A 20,101-nucleotide genomic window follows, 5' to 3' on the forward strand; every position below is an offset into this window, starting at 1 on the left:
CTTACACATGTATGTGTAACAGGTAAGATACTGTTTCGTCTTGACTGCTTTTGAATTTTGTTAACACGGAATTCCGCCTTTCGACTCTTCTGCGACCTGGCTCAACGTCACGCTCCTCAGGCGGGCGAATCCACGAGTCGCATGAGTGGACTCGTGGATTCCACTGTCACTGCTGTCATACAACCTTCCCTGCTGTGCACACTGTCCACGGGGTCCGCTACAAGTGACGTGTCTGTTCTCCAACAGATGGACGTTTGGATCGTTCCCAGATCTCTCTGCTCCTCTGGTTATGCCTGACATACCCTCTGCAGTGCATGTGCGACAGTTTCTCTTAAACATCTAGGAGAGGGACTGCTGGTTGAGAACATGAGTTTTCAACCTAATAAAATACTGCCACGTGTTTGCCAAAGTGGCTGTACCTGTACGTTACAGTACACAGTTGACCCTTGAACCTGGGTATGAACTGCGTGAGCCGACGTACATGTGGATTTTCTTCACTAGGTGTGCACTGCGGCACTACCCGACCCACGGTCGGCTGACGCTGTGGGTGCGCGACCTCGGCTAGGAGGGCTGACTGTAACGTTATACTCGTGTTCAAGACTGCTCAGAGAGTCTGCGCCCAGCCCCTGTGTCATCCAAGGGCCAAATGTATACACGTTCCCATAAAACGAGATCTTTACAATTCTTGACTTTTCACAAATTAACAGAACTGTTTAAAGAGAATGATATTCGATAATTTCTGGGCTAAATGGAAGAGATTTTTTTCTGACACTTTAAATTCTGCTATTAGATTAAAAAAAAAACAACTTGAAAATAGCTGCCGGTACCATGGTTTAAAGATAGAAAAGAAATGCTCACGTGAACTGCAATGGTCCAGAGAGTCAGTGCGCTTTTTGATTTTTTTGATGGGGACCATTTTTAAAGTCTGTGTTGAATTTTTTTTTTTAATTAATTTATTTTTGGCTGCATTGGGTCTTCATTGCTGCATGTGGGCTTTCTCTAGTTGCAGTGAGCAGGGGCTACACTTCATTGCGGTGCAAGGGCTTCTCACTGCGGCGGCTTCTCTTGTTGCGGAGCACGGGCTCTAGGTGCACGGGCTTCAGTAGTTGTGGCTCTCGGGCTCTAGAGCTCAGGCTCAGTAGTTGTGGCGCACGGGCTTAGTTGCTCTGTGGCATGTGGGATCTTCCCGGACCAGGGCTTGACCCCGTGTCCCCTGCATTAGCAGGCGGATTCTTAACCACTGTGCCACCAGGGAAGCCCTCTGTGTTGAATTTTGCCACAGCACTGCCTCTGTCTTCTGCTCTGGCCCCTTGGCCGCGAGGCCTGCGGGATCCTAGCTCCCCAACCAGGGACTGAACCGCACCTCCTGCGCTGGAAGGCGAAGTCCCTGGAGCCTTGGCGCTTTATCAACCTTTATTTTATCAACACTTGATATATGTGTCACACCACAAAACGCAGGACAGGGAGGAAAGTCAGGATGAACTGGGGCTTCAGGCCTAAGTTAAGCAATGGTTCTTTTTAAAAATAACCTTAAGGCCTGAGAGGATGAGACTGTGAGGGTTGAAAGAACAAGACTTGGGAGCCAGATCCCACCACTGCTAACAGGGCGAGGGCCCGGGGGGAGTCTTGGCCGCTTCCAGGTGGGTGAGCAAGGGCGGATGGGTGTGGCCGCCTGCCAGCGCCGAGGGCCCCAGGAGCCGGCGGCTGGCGCACAAGCAGCGAGCCCACGCAGGGCGCCTCTCACAGTTATCACAGGTGGACAGAAAGTAACATCTGCCCCAAGACACGCTGCAGCACCAACACTGATAAAACAGTTTTAAAAGTTTTCATCACAAAACCATAGTAAGATTTAATTTAATTTAATTTGCACAACTCAGGTCCCAAACTGGTAATTACCACTTTGTGCCTCTGCACCTGCTGTGTCTCTCTCTCCTGTTTGCAGTCAACAGATTGAAGACCCAGATCAGAGCAAATGCCACCTCCTCTCCAAAGCCCTCCTGGACCCTATCAGGCCATGTTTAACTGTCTCTTCCCATACCACCATGTACATAATTGTATATCTGACTGTCTCCCCTACCAGACCGTGAGAGGAAGGGGAGAGACTGCAATCTACTCTTGTGTGTCCTGAGCAACTAGCTCAGGGTCTGGCGCCCAAGAGCAGTCAACAAACGTTTCATGACTCCATGTGTGATGCCGTTATTCCAAAACCAACCTCTTTAAGCCTCGGCTGGAGCCCAGAGCTGGTTACTCATAGGCTGTTTAACTGACATGCTTACACTTCTTTCTCAGATGAAAATTAATTCCTGGATTCTATCCTGCAAATAAAGGTAATTGATTTTGGGCAAGAAGCAAAGTGTAACTTTGATAGCAACATAGTAACGGGTAAGGTCAGGAGTACTGCTCATTGGGCACACCGTCTCATTCACTTGAATTTAATTACTGAAGAAATTAGAAACACTACTGCTATTTTTCAAAGGGGAGGGCACAGTTGTTCAAGGTTATTAATAACTGGAAACGACAAGAGAATCATACAGGAAACAGCTTTCACAATGGAAGAATCCCAGGCACAGGAAAGTTATACAAGGTAAGGTAAAATGGAGATCGTAGAACACGTCTCATTTCACAAAGAATAACAGAGAAAACGGTTCCTAAATTTGCGTCAAAGTACTCCCGAAGATCCACCAGGAACTCGACTGTGGCCCTCACGCCTGGCTGCTCTTCCACGGTCCCCTCCCATCTGGTGACCCACCAGTCGCCATCCTGCCCGGCCAGACGCCAATTCCCAGCCCCTCCAGGCCCAGCCTCTCAGCAGCACCTGCGCCACACACCCTGCAGCTCCGCCTGCCTCTGGGACGTCACTCTCCTGACCCTTCCACGCCGGCCACACCTTTGCTGGGCGACCTCCCCCTCCTAGTATGCTGTAAGCATCATGTGCCCCAGTCCTCTGTCCTCCGACTCTGGCCCTTCTCTCTACTCGCTCCAGTCCCAGGGCTGCAAGTACCACCTATTTACACATACCTATGGCCCAGACCACTCCCTATCCCCCCGAAAGCCTCCTCTCTTCCCCTGAGCCCCACTTCAGCAGGACACTCCGGTTGGTCCAGCTGCTCTAGTTACAAACGCTGGGCATCCTCCAAGCTCATACTCCATAACTCGAGCCATCGGCTAATCCCACTGGCTCTGCGTTAACTGTGACCGCATCTGTCCCTTGCTCAAGGCTGCCTCCCGTCAACTTCGCACCTCGCCTCTGCTCTGTGCGAGGGGAAATCTACCTGCTGAGTCTGTTCCATCCTGGAGCCTGAGCCCCCCGCTCGCTGCTGCTCCCTCTGCCCCAGTGCTCTTCCTGCATCGTCCTGACTGCCTCAGAAGGGCCCGCCCTGATCACCCCTCCTCCCCTGTTACCAGTTTGTCTTCATAGTACTTATGATCTCTTCCCACTGGAAGATGAGGGTCACCACTGAACCTGCAGCTCCTAGAACAGTGCCCAGCACACAGCAGGTATGCGGTAAATACGTATTCAACAAACAGACAAATATCTGAAGGTCTCTACAACACTGACTCTTTTTAAAGTTTGTCCTCCATCCCAACACCTGTTTCTCTTTGATTTACATATAAGTGATCGGATTCTAACATGCGCACAATATAAAACCCTGCCAAAATAATGGAGGCATGAAAACATTTTAAATTCTCATCTCTCTCCAGGAGAGACCGCTGCACCTCAATATTGCAGGATAAATTACCCTGTTGAAGTGATGGTTATGTCACAGAGCCGTAAAATGATTAAGCAATCCAACAAGATTTTAGAGGCTATTCCCTGGCACAAGTGAAAAATTCTACCTTTTTTGAATAATCGGTCTTCATTTTTTGGGCACCCCAAATGGCAGTCAATCTAGGCAATGGAAAATTAATTGCATAAATCAAAATGGGCAAAACAAATGAAGCTTAACTCTGAAATAAAGTCAGATGAAAATTGCTATTTACCCCTATCTTGTCTCTTTATTTCTGTTAGAATAGTCATTTAACAAGCTATCCTGCAGACACACGACATCTGGATGGAGTAGAAGGTGGGTGAGACAAGAAAACACCGCACCTGCAGCGTTATCATTGGGACCTGGCTTCTGCAGTGGCCGCACGTGGCCTCACGGTATTTACAGGCCTTGTCCACGTGGTCACGCAGGTCCTTCCTCAGCACCTTCTCTTTGCAGTCGGCACGGACACACAAAAGTTCCTCAAACTGGCAATCATTCTTCAAATGCACCTGTGAGACAAACAATTCAAAGTTCTTAATCAGCAAAACTCTAATCTGAAATACCAAATTCTAGCCTCTATGCAATTAAAGCCCCCAAAAATGTTTCTATCTGCTGCGAGATCAGCTTTTCACAGAGAAGAGTGACAAATGTATCAAGAGACACTGAATTTCATGTTCCATTTAATGATTACTCAAACTATATTGCTTTTGAAGAATTAAGTCAATTAACTTTTCTTCCTGGATAAATAAATGGTTATCTGCTAAGAACTTTGTTTTATTCCAATTCAAATATCTTTCCAGGATAAAATATGATACTAATCAAAAAAACATAAGAAGTTACGTGGAATTTCATGGTTATAAAAAGGAGAAGGTTTTAATGGGCCTTCTACAGTCAAAATTCAATTCAGATTTTTCTACTCTAAATAGGGTGGGGTGTTCAAAAACCAACTGACAGTTCTGCCTATGATGTCATTAAAAATAACATTTCATACCTAAATGGCTCTGACTGCTTTCATAGTTGGTTGTGTCTGAAAGATTAATGCAAACATGATCTTAAGGGGCCACATCGTACTGACCAGGGACTCGTATTTCTGGATGTAAAGCCGACACCTCACATCCCCACTTACCAGCAGGTGCCCCAGTGCTAACTGCTCTACACAGCCTCTGCCTTCGTTCCTACAGTATATCTGAAGGGCCAGAATCTCTCTCTTGCAGCAATTATCCTTAAACACCTGAAATTGAAAGTTAGCTATTTTAGAGGATTAATATTTCTTAATCTCCACATGCTGCTACTTTAGACAAGGCAAAACCACTGTAAAAATACCATGGGAACATCCCTTAAGTGGGCCTCAGAGAGCATTAAGAACTATTTTAATCTAAGTAGAATGAAGGAGCCACCCCCACTAAGAGACACAATTTAAATAATAGAACCTTAACTACCACCTTTTATTAAATAAACCAAAAGTAAGCAAGCTATACGGAACAACTGAAGATCACTTTGGAGCAGCACACATTTTGGATTAACTCTGACACACTCAGGACGAGGACACACCAGGACCAAGTTCACATCTGGATCCTGGAGATTTCAGGCACCAGCACTGCCGCAGGTGGGACCTCCCACCAAGGGACCAGGGCAGAGCCCGCTACAACTTGATGCCTTTGTAGATCCTTGCCAGAGAAAGAGAGAAACTACTGTAAAAGATAACATTTTGCAGATGGTTTGTAAAACATTTATTTTGGTTCTTGCTCCTAAGGTTATGTCACTAATAACTCATTTTTCACCAAGAAGAAAGCATTAGCCTGCTATGTAAGAAACTTTTAAAAAATTTTTATTTATTTATTTATTATTTATGGCTGTGTTGGGTCTTCGTTTCTGTGCAAGGGCTTTCTCTAGTTGTGGCAAGCAGGGGCCAGTCTTCATTGTGGTGCGCGGGCCTCTCGCTATCGCGGCCTCTCTTGTTGCGGAGCACAGGCTCCAGACACACAGACTCAGTAATTGTGGCTCACGGGCCCAGTTGCTCCGGGGCATGTGGGATCCTCCCAGACCAGGGCTCAAACCTGTGTCCCCTGCATTGGCAGGCAGACTCTCAACAACTGCGCCACCAACGAAGCCCAAGAACCTTTTAAAAATATATGTTGCAAAGACTGCAGTTAATCCAATAATGAAAATGTTTCCCTTTGAAAATGAAAACCTCCCTTTAATTTCATTTTTCCCTTGGAAAACAAATACTCTCACTCCTTCTAACAACACAAGCTACACAGTCCTCATCCTCAGGCATTTCTAAGAAACGCCCACACGCTGACACGGTAACAGGGGGAACAGGGAGCTCAATATGCCCTTCCAGACTCCACAAGAAAAGAAACAGAAACAACAGCTGTTAAGAGTTAAAAATAAACTAATTTGGAGTCAAATCTAATCCTTTGTAAACATGACTTTTTTAAAAAGGTCATAATTTTAGATATTAAAGTAAACAGAACAGGTATTTTTAACCAGTAATAAATAAGCTTCCTTTCTGTGCCATTAAGTTCCCTTTTTTTTTTTTTTTTTTCTCCTTTGGCTATGCCTCACAGCTTGTGGGATCTTAGTTCCCCAACCAGGGATCGAACCTGGGTCCACGGCAGTGAAAGCACCAAGTCTTAACCAATGGACTGCCAGGGAATTCCCTAAGTTTCTTAAATTATTTACCTTTAGGGAGAAAAAACATAGAATGAAAATATCAGAATAATAAAAGTACAGAATTTTAGAGCTGGAAAAGATCTAGTATCATTACTACAACTGTCCCATTTTACAGATGGGGAAGTGGAGGCCCCACGGTGGCCACTATCCTCAGTGACCCGCCGAGGGGTTGATCTCGGTCTCCCGGGGCCCAACCAACCCCACATTTTCCCACGAGGATCCATGGCTTCAGTCAGTCTCATTTATGATTCTTCAACAAATCTAGTAACTCTTCTTCAGCTGTCAATGCCATTGAAAAGTAAGGATAATAACTCCGCATAATGAAATGAGACACTAAAAAATCCATCTCAGCCCATTGTTTCAACCTTTTCTCCTGGTCACATTGGTTAGATACATGTTAACAAGTTAACAGGTTGCCATGTTAAGACAAGAGATAGAACTGAGTGATTTGTTTTTCTTAAAAACAATCCCTTCCAAGCTAAGTGAAGTCTTTAGTGGCAGGTAAATGCTAAGGAAGAACAGGTACATGGACGTTCGGCCAATTCTGTCTCTGAACCGCCCAGAGCAGGTGACACCGGATGCCCCGTCCTGGCAGCCCACGGGCACCTGTCACCAGCAACCGTCAAATCACCACACTCACCTGTGCTGCTTAACAACAAAGCCATGGGAAAACCCCAGAGTGAGAATTTTACTGTACAATTTAATGACCTACATTTAAAAAATTGTTCGGTTCATTCATCAAGATTTCAGAACCACATATTTTTATTGATATTTTAAGTACTTCAAGAACGAGTCGTTTCAAACTAGAAGTGTGCCTGGCAGGGCCTGGCAGGGCCTGGATGGCCACAGGGATGGGTGACAAGGGCTCAGGGCCCACGGGGGAAGCTGGTGGGTGCCCAGGGCCCCTGTGTGCTCATCTGCAGGACACGTGAGCTTTTCCTGGCATTCTCAACCACGTGGGGGAGGGAAGGGCTGAACTCTCACACGTGTCTTAATGACTTCGAGACGCTGCCTGGGGGCAGGGAGAGAGCAAATCCAATGGAACCCCTCAGACTAGCACTGCTTGAAGGTAGAGCGCAGGCATCTGGGATAAAGACCCGAGACGACAGTGCACATCTCTGCACTTTACTTACTCCTCACCCACCTGGGGGTCTTGGGAAGTGAACCCATTACTGACACAGGTGAGGAGACAGGCTCCGGGGTCACACGGCTGGGGACCTGCCCAGCGGATCTGCCCCGTCCGTCCCAGTGTTTACATGACACAGTCCCCTGTCTCGACCCTGCTCCATCAGCTGTCAACTCAGAGAAACTCAGAACCAGGGCACTGGATGCAAACTACGTAGGAGGCACTACCCAGCGCAAAACAGTGACAAAATAATTTATTAAAAACCAAGAATACCTTGTCTTTGCTGATGCCTTCTCGACACGCAGTGCATTTCGGGCTGGAGGAGCTGAGGGGAAACACACAGTAAATGTGTTAGAGTGAAAGCCACCTTCTCATCTGAACCCCCTGGATACGGTGAACCGTTCACTTTAGGGTCATGTCTGCCGTGCGAAGCTCAGAGCAACCACCAGAGCTTCAGGATGCCCCGGTGAATCTGGTTTAAATACGGTTTAAATAGGAGAAAAGGGTTAAAATTCTTTTTTTAATAGTAATTTTTCATAAGGAAGTTTTTAAGCAGAACAGCTTAGATCAGTCCCTCTTGGAAAGTCCCTTTCAATTAAAGGTGAGATTTTATTTCAGAAACCAAAAGCAGCTCTCTGTGAAGGGCTCTTCAGCGTGAGTGTCCACAGCCATCGGGAAAGCCTCTGAACGGTTCTGCTTTATAAGCACAGTCAGGGCTTTCTCCACAGGCTATTTCCTTCACAGTGTATTGAAAGGAAGATGCAATTCCGTGGACTTGAACGGTGTGGGGATTTAAAGGTGACCCTGTCTAAAGAAACCACTGGTCTCCTACATTATTCTTGTCCCCAAACTCAGGACACCAGCCACTGCTCCCACGCTGCCCTGTTTTGGACTTGATTCTCACCCCATCCCGGGCCTGGAAACCACCTCCTAGAGATTAAAAATAAAAACTAATTTTGAGCGCTCCCTACTGCCAGGGCCCCTGCCCTAGACAGCCTAAAGGCGCCAGGAGTCCAGGCCAGGGAGCGGCAGCAGAGGCTTCAGGAGCAGGGGGCAGCTGGGCACGAGTGCACTGGGGCCCTGCGGAGGGGCAGGAGGGCCGAGGGTCGGTGCGGGAGGAAATTAACACGTTTTAAAATAAAAGCTCACTCGTTCAGCCTATGTTAATATGGAGCTTGAGCCAAACTGTTTTAATCATGGGGATCTTTTCACACCCTTAGACCCCGGGGCTGAGTGGCATCTGGGCAGGATCCCCTGACACCTGCAGAACACAGAACAGGAGGAGCTCAAGAAGCAAAGAAGGGCCGAAACCAGCAGAGCAACAGCCCCCGGCCGCTTCCGCGGCGCCAGAGTGCAGGGAAATCAGGTCCTCCGAGCCTGCTCTGCCATCACTAAGCTCCAACCAAGAGTATTTTACCCACAAGTTGGCGAAGCTGAGTTCACTGTTGGGGATGAGTGGATAAGAGCACGGCGGGAAGTACCCAAAGGAGGGTGCGGGAGGGAGGCTGCGCTCAGTGGTGGGTCTAGAGGAGCAGCGGGCAGCCTTGCCGGCCCTTGTCCGCTGCTGGGGACCCAGGCTGAGCACAGTGCCTGGCACCCCGCTCAGGAAATAACTGTGGGATGAACGAAGGTGCTCGCTCAGCCAACGTTAGCTCTGCTGTAAAACTCCAGCCTCTCTGACACCCGTGATTCTAAATGGCATCAATGCCCAGCTGACACCCGTGAGGGCTGCTGCGGATTCCCTGACACTCACTGGATTCTACTCAGCTTCGGCCTGGCCCACCCCTCCCATCGCCCTGTCCCCCAGTCCCAGCCCCCAGGCGCTTGCCCCAAAGGGCCCCACCGTCATCTGCAGATGGGATGTCTCCTCCCCATACTTGGCCACGCAGATGGAGACCCGGGCACCGGGGCCGAGACCTCGCTGGAGAAGCTGGGGAGGGGCTCCCTGAGTCTGCGGGCCGGGCCCCGGTCCCCTGCGTTGGGGCACCCACCTGAGCAGGGCGCCCATGCAGGTCTCGCAGAAGCGGTGTCCGCACTCGGTCTGCTTGGGGTTGCAGAGCACCAGGCGGCACTTCTCGCACTTGTACTTGTCCTCCACGGCCTTCACGAAGCGCTCCTTGTAGCCCCCCTGCTCTGGGACCAGGACGGCAGGCCCGGCGCCGCGGTCGGGGTGCAGCTTCAGTGGGGGGTTGGCTGGCAGGGTGCCGGCTGCGTCCAGCTTTTTACTCGGCTCCATCCTGCGGGGGGCGGGGGGGGGCGTCCATCAGAGACACACGCCGGGAGGCACAGGGTGCTGACGGGAGGCCCGGGAGAGCCAGTGTGTGCGCTCTCCTTCAGCCTCGAGGACACACGGGTGCCCTTCCAGCCTCCAGCACCTGGCGGAGCAGGACGCCGCCATCAGGCACACCTCCCACCCAAGGACCTGCTACAAGGTGCAAACTGCATTATCAAGGCTCTTTAACTTAAAATACAGATGATACTCTGCCGTAACTTTAAATTCTATGCATCATTCTGATGTCCTGGCTGGAGCTGCAGCTGCTCTCAGCCGATTTCATTTCCTTGTGAGCCTCGCTGCGCTGCCAGGTGGTGCGACCCGACCCAGGGCAGTGTCACCGCGGAGCCCAAGGCCGGACCCGCTCCTCTCACCAGCGATGGCGCCTCCCTCGGGGTCCTTCGCACTCTGCCCGCCCCAGGGGCGGCACCCGCCCAGGCCCCTGCACCGAGCCCATGCCCTGCAGCCTTGGGAGGTGCTTCCTGGGTTTGCGGGGACCCCGTGCCCGGCGTGGGCCGGTGGAGGGGACGCCAGGCTGGGTCTCCGCACCCTCTGCCTTCTAGGAGCGCACAGGTGGCTGGTCCCCACCTGCGAGTCCCCGTCGCCAGGCAAAGTAGGGGGTGCCTGGAGACCAGCCACAAAGACCCCAGGCCCAGCAGCCTCGGCAGCAGCGCACCTGGTGGCCCTGCAGAGAAGGTTCTTTCACAGCTCACCAGGCCTCTCAAGACTGCGCTGTGCTTCTGCTCAATTCATCTATTTCTGCTGCTGACAAAAATAAGGGCCAAATTCTTTCTCCTCACAAGGTTGTGGGCATCCGCCCGCGTCCCCACCCTGCCCTCCTCAGTCTGAGGCTCCTCGCCAGCCGGGCCCGGCCGGGCCACAGACTCGGGTTCTGCGGGAACCAGGGCGCACCCCACCCTAGACCCCAGGGTGCCCAGGCGGGCTGTGGGCAGAGCCCAGCTCCCCCAGCCTCATTCCTCACGCCACCTCTTCCTGCCTCTCCCCGGGGCTGAGGGAACGAACGTTTCGTAGCTGGGATGTGTAGGAACCACACAGGCAGCAGTACATGTGACACGTAAATGACCTGGTGTTCCAGCCACACTTGGGTTACTTTTAACAAAATAGCACATTATCGTGCAAAGTGTGGGAGCCTCCTATGAAATCTATTTGTGAAACCAAAACAAAGAAGATTTCAAAATGACCCCAAAAGGCCAGCAACCCTTTGCTCACCAACTTGTTGATTAGAATCCTGTTCATCAAGATGCTAAGTAGGAAGGTGCCCGTCAGGGAAAAGGGTCAACCAGCAGCCGACCTGCTGCCACTGGCCGCCCCCCTGCCCTTCTGCAGAGGCTGACCCTGGCTCCACAGCTCCCCGCCGGGAACGCCCTCCCACCTCCTCAGGGAGGCCCACCCTGGTCAGCCCCCACACCCCACCCCTTGGTCCGTCCTCCTAAGACTGCTCGTTTATGGTTGAGTCACTGCCTATCTCCCTGTGGCAGGACGCAAGCTCCCCAGCAAACCGGGTTTGGATCTGTTCTGCTGACTGACAAACACCAGGCACCTGGAAGCGCTAGTGTCTGATGGGTGGAAGGTTCTCATCTTATCTCAACTCAAAAATACACATTTGTTGAGTTAACAAATAGAGGGAAAGGTGAGGTCTGAGCCACTCATACCAAACTGTTTCTGTGAAACCAGAAAAAAAAAAAAAAAACAGGAAAAGAAAACTCTTCAGATTTCACATCTGATCTCACAGCTTCATACCTTGCTTAGATTATAAGCTACTTGCAACTTTGGTTTAGTATTTTATCCTATAGTGCGTAAAGAAGCCGTGTGTTCAATAAAGTTTTTAGTGAGAAATGTCTGATTCTTTGGAGGTGAATTCCTAGTTCAAATATGAGAGACAATTACCTCAAGATCAAGTTAATGACAAATAATAAATGTTCCTTTACCTATAACATGTCATACTCTGTATAGACAAAATGAAGAATATAGTTTTAGATCCTTGGTTTTATAGGCTGCTTAAGATAAGCGAACGGATGCAAGCATCCCAAGAACATAAGGAGAACGTCACAGCAGCCTGTCCTGAACGGCAGAGCACGGCCTGGGGCCGGCAGGTGTGCCAGGACTCACCTGGAATGTGAGGCGCTGACGTGGGTAGCTCTGCAGCGGGCCCCAGGGGCCTCTCACAGTCCTGCTCAGGGTCCCGCATCCTGGCCCATGCACGGCCCACTCCTGAGCTAAGCTGCTGGCTGGAGAACGAGCCTTTGGGGAAGGAGGGAAAGAGGCCCTACAGTGCTTAGACAGCACGAACAAGAAAAATACCAGACCTCCTTTACCTAATATTCACAAGTAAGGACGGAGAAAACTATCTAAACGTGAAATGTCCAGAACAGGCAAATCCACAGAGACACAGAGTAGGTGCACGGTTGCCAGGGGCTGGGGGAGTCGGTGCACCTACGAATGGGAACAGGGCTTCTCGGGGTGATCACAGTGTTCCGGAATTGGGATACTGGGGACGACGGCACTTCTGTGAATATACTAGAAACCACTGAACTGGACACTTTAAAGGGGTGAATGCTATGGTATGTGAATTATATTTCAATTTAAAATCTAACCAAGAATATTACCAAGTAACTGTTTAAGATGGTTGGTTCCACTTGGGTTTGGTTAATTCGTGACATTTATACATAGTGTTGTACACTTTAAAATGTAAGACTAAAACCAAAAGTGGAGGGCTTCCCTGGTGGCACGGTGGTTGGGAGTCCGCCTGCCAATGCAGGGGACACAGGTTCGTGCCCCGGTCCGGGAAGATCCCATATGCCACAGAGCGGCTAGGCCCGTGAACCATGGCCGCTGAGCCTGCGCGTCCGGAGCCTGTGCTCCGCAGCGGGAGAGGCCACAGCAGTGAGAGGCCCGCGTACCGAAAAAAAAAAAAAAAAAAGAAACCAAAAGTGGATATGCCTGATGCTCTGGGCAGTGCCTGACACATGAGGGGACAGTAAGATTTCTTTGTAACAACAGCACCCGCTCACAGAGAAAACAACTAGACATGGGGGTAACATGTAAAGAGTAAGTACCAGATTCCGGGACTGCAACCACCCAGAGGCAGACGCTCCCCTGGGTGTTCAGTGCGACTGTGCAGCTGTCCAAAAACAGCAAATGCACACAGAGGAAAACGTGTCTCTACACCAGCTGTGCTGTACACGCAAACTAACCTACAGCTTTTCCCTCGTCACCTACAGTGTATCCTGGGCACTTTTCCACATCAGCAGGTAAAGATGCGCCTCGTTACCGTGAAGGGCTGCACAGCACTCCACTGCGTGGTTTACCAGCTCTACTCATGGCGAGCTAGGCTGGGTTTGGTTTATATTATAAACAAACTGCAGTGAGGACTCCTGAATGCATCTTTGTACATTTAGGCAAGCACACAGCAACCCAACTGCTGGGTCAAAGATGATGTGCGTTTTAAAATACATAATCACTGCTCGGGATTTCCCTGGTGGTGCAGTGGTTAAGAATCCGCCCGCAGGGAACACGGGTTTGAGTCCTGGTCCGGGAAGATCCCGCATGCCACAGAGCAACAAAGTCTGTGTGCCACAACTACTGAGCTTGCGTTCTAGAGCCTGCGAACCACAACTACTGAGCCTGCATGCTGCAACTACTGAAGCCCGCGTGCCTAGAGCCCGTGCTCTGCAACAAGAGAAGCCACCGCAATGAGAAGCCTGTTTGCCGCAACTAGAGAAAGCCCGTGCACAGCAACAAAGACCCAACGCAGCCAAAAATAAGTTAATAAAAAAGTGTATATATATATATATATATATATATATATATATATAATCACTACCAAACATCTTTCTAAAAAGGCTGTCCATTGTATACTTCCTCCAATGGCTAGTAAACTAATAAACATTATTTTCGAGGACAGTAGCTCCTTTCACTCAAACACTGATGCTCCGACTTTGTTTCGGCCACAGCCGGGTTTTCTGGAGGGCGCTGCTGGCCTTGTTGGTGAGCACGTCTCAGGTTCTTCTGCAGAGCTGTCGGCAGGCACCGGCATGCCACGCTGGAGGGCACAGCCGCCGGCCTCCTCCACGAGTGGGAGAGCCCTTCCTCAGGTGAGCAACTCTGCAGAGGTTTGCCAAAGCAACCACATTCTATTTCAACAGATAGCCGGGCACCTACAACGTACACAGCTCTGTGCCTCGCGTGCAGGGCACGGGGATGAAGGAGACTGTCCCACCCTTAGGGACCTCTGCGGGAATCGTGAGGAAGGTGAGCATTCCAGGGTTAAAAGGTACGAGCGGCGGCAGACGCCGAGAAACGCCACCTGAGAGGTTACAAAGGGCTGCGGACCTTCAAAACAGGAGGCTAGCACCTCTGTTTGGGGGAGATGGGTGGTTTCCTGAGTGGGATTTGTGGTATGATTCCAATTCTAGCAGAGGAGGAGAGATGGAGGGCAGGCAGACACAGCACCGTTAGCTGGTTGTGGAGGGGAACCGGGAACGGGGGGCTCTGGAGGAGCCGGACAGGCAGGGCATCCGGCCCTAAGGGGTCTGGGTGGGAAGGACGGCCTGGTGCCCCTTCCCTGAGGCAGGTCCTTGGGCACAGCTTTTGTCCTCTGGGCCTCACTTTTTCTGTCCCCGTGAAAAAGTGAAAAAGAATTACTACCCCTAATTCTCACGGCATTACCAGGCGTCACTGATATATTATACAGAGGATCCCTCTACAAACTCTGCAGTACTATACAGAGAAGATACACTCTCCACCAGCTGGGGTCAGGAAGTCTGATGGGATCGCACTGTTTCCTCATCTTAGACAGCTCAAAGCCTCTTTGAAAAGCCCCTTCTCAGCAATTAGCAAGAAAAAAAGAAATAAATGGCATCCAGATTGGAAAGGAAGAAGTAAAACTATTTCTATTTTCAGATGACATAATCTTGTGTATAGAACATACTAAGGAATCAACTAAAAACAAGCCGAACTAATACACTTGTTCAGCAAGGTCGCAGAATACAGGGTCAATATATAAAAACCAGCTGTACCGCTAGACACTAGCAATGAACAATCCAAAAATAAAATTAAGAAAATCCATTTAAAAGAGCACCAAAAAGAATAAAATATCTAGGAATAAATGTGACCAAAGAAGAGCACGATGTGTACTCTGGAAATCATAAAACGTTGTTGAAGACATTAAAGATGTAAATAACGGAAAGATACCCCATGTTCACGGACTGGAAGACTTAACATACTACTCACACTGATCTACAGATTCATCTCAACCCCTATCAAAATCCTAGCTGGTTTTTCTTTTCTTGCAGAAATTAATAAGCTAAACCTAAAATTCATATGGAAGTACAAGAGACCCAGAACAGAAAAAACAGTCTTGAAAAAGAAGAACAAAGTTGGAGGACTCACACTTCCTTATTTCAAAACTTACTACAAATTAATCAGGATACTATGGTACTGGAAGTAAGGACAGATATATGGCCAATGAAACAGAACTGAGAGTCTAGAGAGAAACGCTTACACTTATGGTCAACTGATTTCTGAGCAGGGTGCCAAGACCATCGATAGGGAAGGAACAGGATGCGCTCAGGGTCGGCGATCTCACTACTGTCACAGAACAAAGCAGGCTCCACTCCTAGCCGTCCTCTCACAGCTCTTTCAGTCTGTGCTGGTGGCCACCGCCCATCGGCTGCGGAGACACCTCCCTCCTCCCTCCCAGGTGGTCAACTCAGCAGAACTCGGGGACAGAAGTACCGCTTCATGGAGAACAGGTTGGGGGGATCTAAGACCTCCCTGGCTGATACCCTTCCCTGCCTTTCAAAAGATGTACTATGTGATATTTGACACATAAAAGAGATTATGTGCAATATACACGCAAGCTAAGAATACAACAACAGAACCCCAGAACCCACTGCCCGTTTAACAGTCACCGTCTACCTGTGTGCTCCTTCCTCAGCTATCCTCCTGCCTCTCTCCAAAAGTAAATATCAGCCTGAACTTCGTATTTATAATTTTCTTACTAGCATATATTTTTCTTCTTAAACAATATACTTTTGCCCGTTTTTAACCTCATAAAAATGATATACCATATGTAGTCCTCTGCCATCAGTATTACATCTACCCATGTTTGCTGTGTATAGTAGACATACTTCATTCATTTTCACTGCAGTATAATATTCCATGATGTACTTATCTATTTTCTTACCACACTGCTTCTGGTTTTTGCTATTATGGACAGTGTGTTCTGAGGCTCTCATCTCATCTAAGTTTCTCTAGACCAGGGGATTGGGGTTCAGCAACTATAACCTATGGGTCAAAGATAGTCAGTAGCCTATTTTTGTTAGGCCCTTGAGCTTAAAATGCTTTTTAGATTTTTAAAGAGTCGAACAAACAAATGAAACAAAGGCAGCTGTGTGACAAGACTGTGCGCTGCCCACAAAGCCTAGAACGTTTACCACCTTGCCCTTTACAGAAGGAATCTGCCAGTCTCTGCCCCGAACTCTACGTCTAGAGTGCAGAGGAACGGCTGGTTAGCAAGGTGCAGGCGCGGCCAATTTACAAGCTTCTCTTAACCCACACCCTCCCTCACCAACACTGGGTATCATCAGACATCTTAATTTCTGCCAACCTAGCAGGTACGATGGTCCCTTTTCTTCCTTACTCTGATTAACTAAATAGGTTTAGCATCTTTTTGTACACTCATGGGCCACTTGTGATTTTCCTTCTGTTGAAATGCCTGGTTGCGTCTCTTTTGCACTATTTAATTGGGTTATCGGTCTTTTAAAATATTGATTTGTAGGTGTTATTCATATGCTCTGACTGCTAATCTTTTGTTAGTTATATGTTTTTCCCCTAGGTTGTGTCTTGACTTCATTTATGTATTTAAATGAAGAGAAATTCTTAATTTTAATGTAGTCAAAGGTATCCTTTTAAAGGATAATCTTTATCTGTATCTCGGCCTTTTAAAAATATTCAGATTAGCTCATGGATGAGGTGATGCTGATGAAAAGGGGACGACCTAGTATATAGGAAACCAAAATAGAAAACAGCTCTGATTCCACCACAGAATTATTTTCAAAAGAAGGATATTCTGCTCAAATAGAAGTAGCCAATGTGCCACCAACTATGTCAAACAGACTCATATCGCTCGAGGAAAATATTCTTCCTAAACAAAAGATTATTCAAGACAGAGATGGACCCCGAGCAGGGCCCAGTGGGCAGGCCTGGGCCCACGCCCTTCTGTATCAGTGAGACGCTGATGTGGGCCTTAGCTGGACCGAGGCAAGCAGGGGCTTGACTCCTTGGTAGGTGCCAGGACTGGTGGACGAATGAACACTCTCAGGTTTACCGACAATCCCAGACTCTGCCAGCGATCAAGGTCGCTACAAGAAGTCAGTTCTGATTTGAAGTGTAAGAATCACCTAATCACCTCCTAAAACAACTATGGCGACAGGAACGATGTCTTAAAATAAGACAATTACCCACCTATTGTGTCCTGAGGAAAAGGGAGTTCTGGATTTAGGAAAACCACCTTTGGAGGCAAATTTTTCACAATCAGCTCAGAGGCAACAACAGTGAGCACTGCTATAGTCGGATGCTGATGGGTGTATCACCTTAAGACCACATACAAAGTCATGTAGAAGGACGACCACTGAGCTGAATCTGCTTCAGATGTCCTCCCATCCATGCAACAGGGAGGGTGAAAACCTCAAGACCAGCAAAGGAAACAAAATTTCTATCTGCAGGACCAAAGTTTTCAACATCAACCAGGGAGGACACAATTTTTACTAGAATGCCCTCCAACCAACAGGCACACAAACATTAATAATAATTTATTTTATCTTTCATACTGTTTACCTTTGTAAGCCATCGTAATTCCTTTTAGAAATCAGGTGGGGTGTACATAAATTAGGCAAACTCGAAATTGGTCACAACGTTAAGAACAGACTAGTGGACTTCCCTGGTGGTGCAGTGGTTAAGAATCCGCCTGCCAATGCAGGGGACATGGGTTCAAGCCCTAGTCTGGGAAGATCCCACATGCTGTGGAGCAACTAAGCCCGCGAGCCACAGCTACTGAGCCCACGTGCCACAACTACTGAAGCCTGTGCGCCTAGAGCCCGTGCTCCATAACAAGAGAAGCCACCGCAATGAGAAGCCAGTGCACTGCAATAAAGAGTAGCCCCTGCTTGCCACAACTAGAGAAAGCCCGCGTGCAGCAAATGAAGACCCAATACAGCCAAAAAATAAATTAAAAAAAAAGAACAGACTAGTGAGTGATGTCAGTGAAAAGGGCTCAGTAAGGAATTCCAGAAGTCCATCCTTCAATAAAAGCAAGAAAAAAGCTGGCAAACTCTGTCAGAAACAACTTTTGTGGAACTCTAAAGACTAACCAAAAGCTTGCAACATTCAGAGGAACACTTAATCAAGCGAAGCCTTGGCAAGAACAAGTGAGCTCTGTGGCATTTTACCTTACTCTGGTCCCATCCCCCAAGAGGTAGTGGCCTGGAAGATAGAAGTCTGCAATCCCAGTACAGGTACTTGGTGGGGGGCTGGGGGTGGGTGGGTGGAGCAGAACAGATCTCATTTGCAAAGGATTTCAGTAGTAGGTTATGACCTATCTGGTGGCTCCCAAGAAGACCAGCTCAAATGGCTTGCCTTTACTTCACGGAACTCAGGACTCTCCCAGCCCTGAGGCAGCTACTGGTAGGGGGCAGGGGGTGTATACCGAAAACCTCTACAGACAAATGTATTAGTTGCTGATGCCTGGGGCAACCAGTCACAGCTGAGGCAAATGATAGAGAAACCAACAGGCTGACAGGAAGTGCTGGGAAATAAGGGCTTTGAGAAGCACCAGCATGTTCCTGGGGTTCTAGAAGGCCAAGCACATGCCCAGGGCTGTGTGCACACTCAGGGAAGGCCTGGGAAGACTCTAAGGTCTCACCCCTGGCTGACCTTCAGGTTCCGCACAAGCAGGAAGTGAATCTAAGGCAAAGCTGTCCACTGCCTGGCCGAGCGCTGAAAGCATACCCCAATACTCATACAGACCCTGTCTGAAGAGACTCAGAGATAATTCTGGTTCCAGGCACTTAAGGAAATCTCTGTCTGATTACTAGCTGACTACTATACTATTACAAAATTAGTTCCAAGAAGTTATTATGCAAACAATAACTATAACAAGCAGCAACAAATACTGGGGAGAATCTAATTTCCAGATTTGCCATATTATACTATTCAACATGTCCATTTTCAACAAGAAAACTACAAGTCAGGCAAAGAAATAAGGAAGTGTGGCCCAGGAAAAAAAGCAAGTAACAGAAACTGTCTAGGAGGAAACCCAGACATTAGACTTACAAAGACTTTGAATCATTGATTTTATGTGAGTTCAAAGAGATAAAGGAAACTTTGTCCAAAGAAGTAAAAGAACCCATCAGGGACTTCCCTGGTGGCGCAATGGATAAGACTCTGCACTCCCAATGCAGGGGGCCCAGGTTTGACCCCACATGCATGCTGTAACTAAGAGTCTGCATGCCACAACTAAGGAGCCCACAAGCCGCAACTAAGGAGCCCACGTGCTGCAACTAAGGAGCTGGTGAGCTGCAACTAACGGGCCCACCTGCCACTATGAAGACCTGGCACAACCAAATAAATAAATAAATAAATATTTTTTTAGAACTTAAAAAAAAAAAAGAAACCCATCAGAACAATGTCTCATGAAATAGAAAATATCAATAAAGAGAAATTTTAAAAGGAACCAAATGGAGATTCTAGAGTTGAAAAGCACAATAAAAGAAATGAAAAATTCAATAAAGGGGCTCAACAGGAGAACCAAGCAGGCAGAAGAAAGAATTAGAGAACCTGAAGGCAGGTCAATTGAGATTTGAAGATAAGACAGTTGAATTTATCCAGTCTAAGTAACAGAAGGAAAAAATAATAAAGAAAAATGAAAGGAGCTTTAAAGACCTGTGGGGCAACATCAATCATACCAACATATACATTACGGTAGTCCCAGAAAGGAGAGGAGGGAGAGAAAAAGGTGGAAAGAATACTTGAAAAGGTAATGGACAAAAATTTCCCATATTTGATGAAAAATATTAATCTGCACATCCAGGAAGCTCAACAAACTCCATGCAGGATAAACTCAAAGAGATCTACACTAATACACATTATAATTGAATGGATGGAAGACAGAAAGAATTCTGAAAGCAGCAAGAGAAGTGACTCCTTACATAAAAGAATTTCCTCAATAAGATTAACAGTTGATACCTTATCAGAAAC

At 48.1% G+C, this 20,101-nt stretch overlaps 1 protein-coding gene across 5 annotated transcripts in view; it reads right to left on the bottom strand.

Moving 5' to 3' along the window:
- Positions 1–20,101, bottom strand: part of TRAF3 (TNF receptor associated factor 3) — a 111,921-nt gene that overhangs the window by 19,772 nt on the left and 72,048 nt on the right. For 3 of the 5 annotated variants that reach the window (XM_060156218.1, XM_060156294.1, XM_060156121.1), the window contains 4 exons: positions 9,543–9,788; positions 7,825–7,876; positions 4,876–4,980; positions 4,091–4,258 (listed from right to left, as the gene is read on the bottom strand). In XM_060156218.1, coding sequence (XP_060012201.1) covers positions 4,091–4,258; positions 4,876–4,980; positions 7,825–7,876; positions 9,543–9,787 — 570 coding nt within the window. In that variant the 5' untranslated portion in view covers position 9,788. Of the gene's footprint in view, positions 1–4,090; positions 4,259–4,875; positions 4,981–7,824; positions 7,877–9,542; positions 9,789–11,953; positions 12,086–20,101 lie in introns of all 5 variants that reach the window. The other 2 variants (XM_060156175.1, XM_060156383.1) reach the window with 2 other exon arrangements.

Source organism: Lagenorhynchus albirostris, chromosome 1, assembly GCF_949774975.1.
Source record: "Lagenorhynchus albirostris chromosome 1, mLagAlb1.1, whole genome shotgun sequence".
NCBI lineage: Eukaryota > Metazoa > Chordata > Mammalia > Artiodactyla > Delphinidae > Lagenorhynchus > Lagenorhynchus albirostris.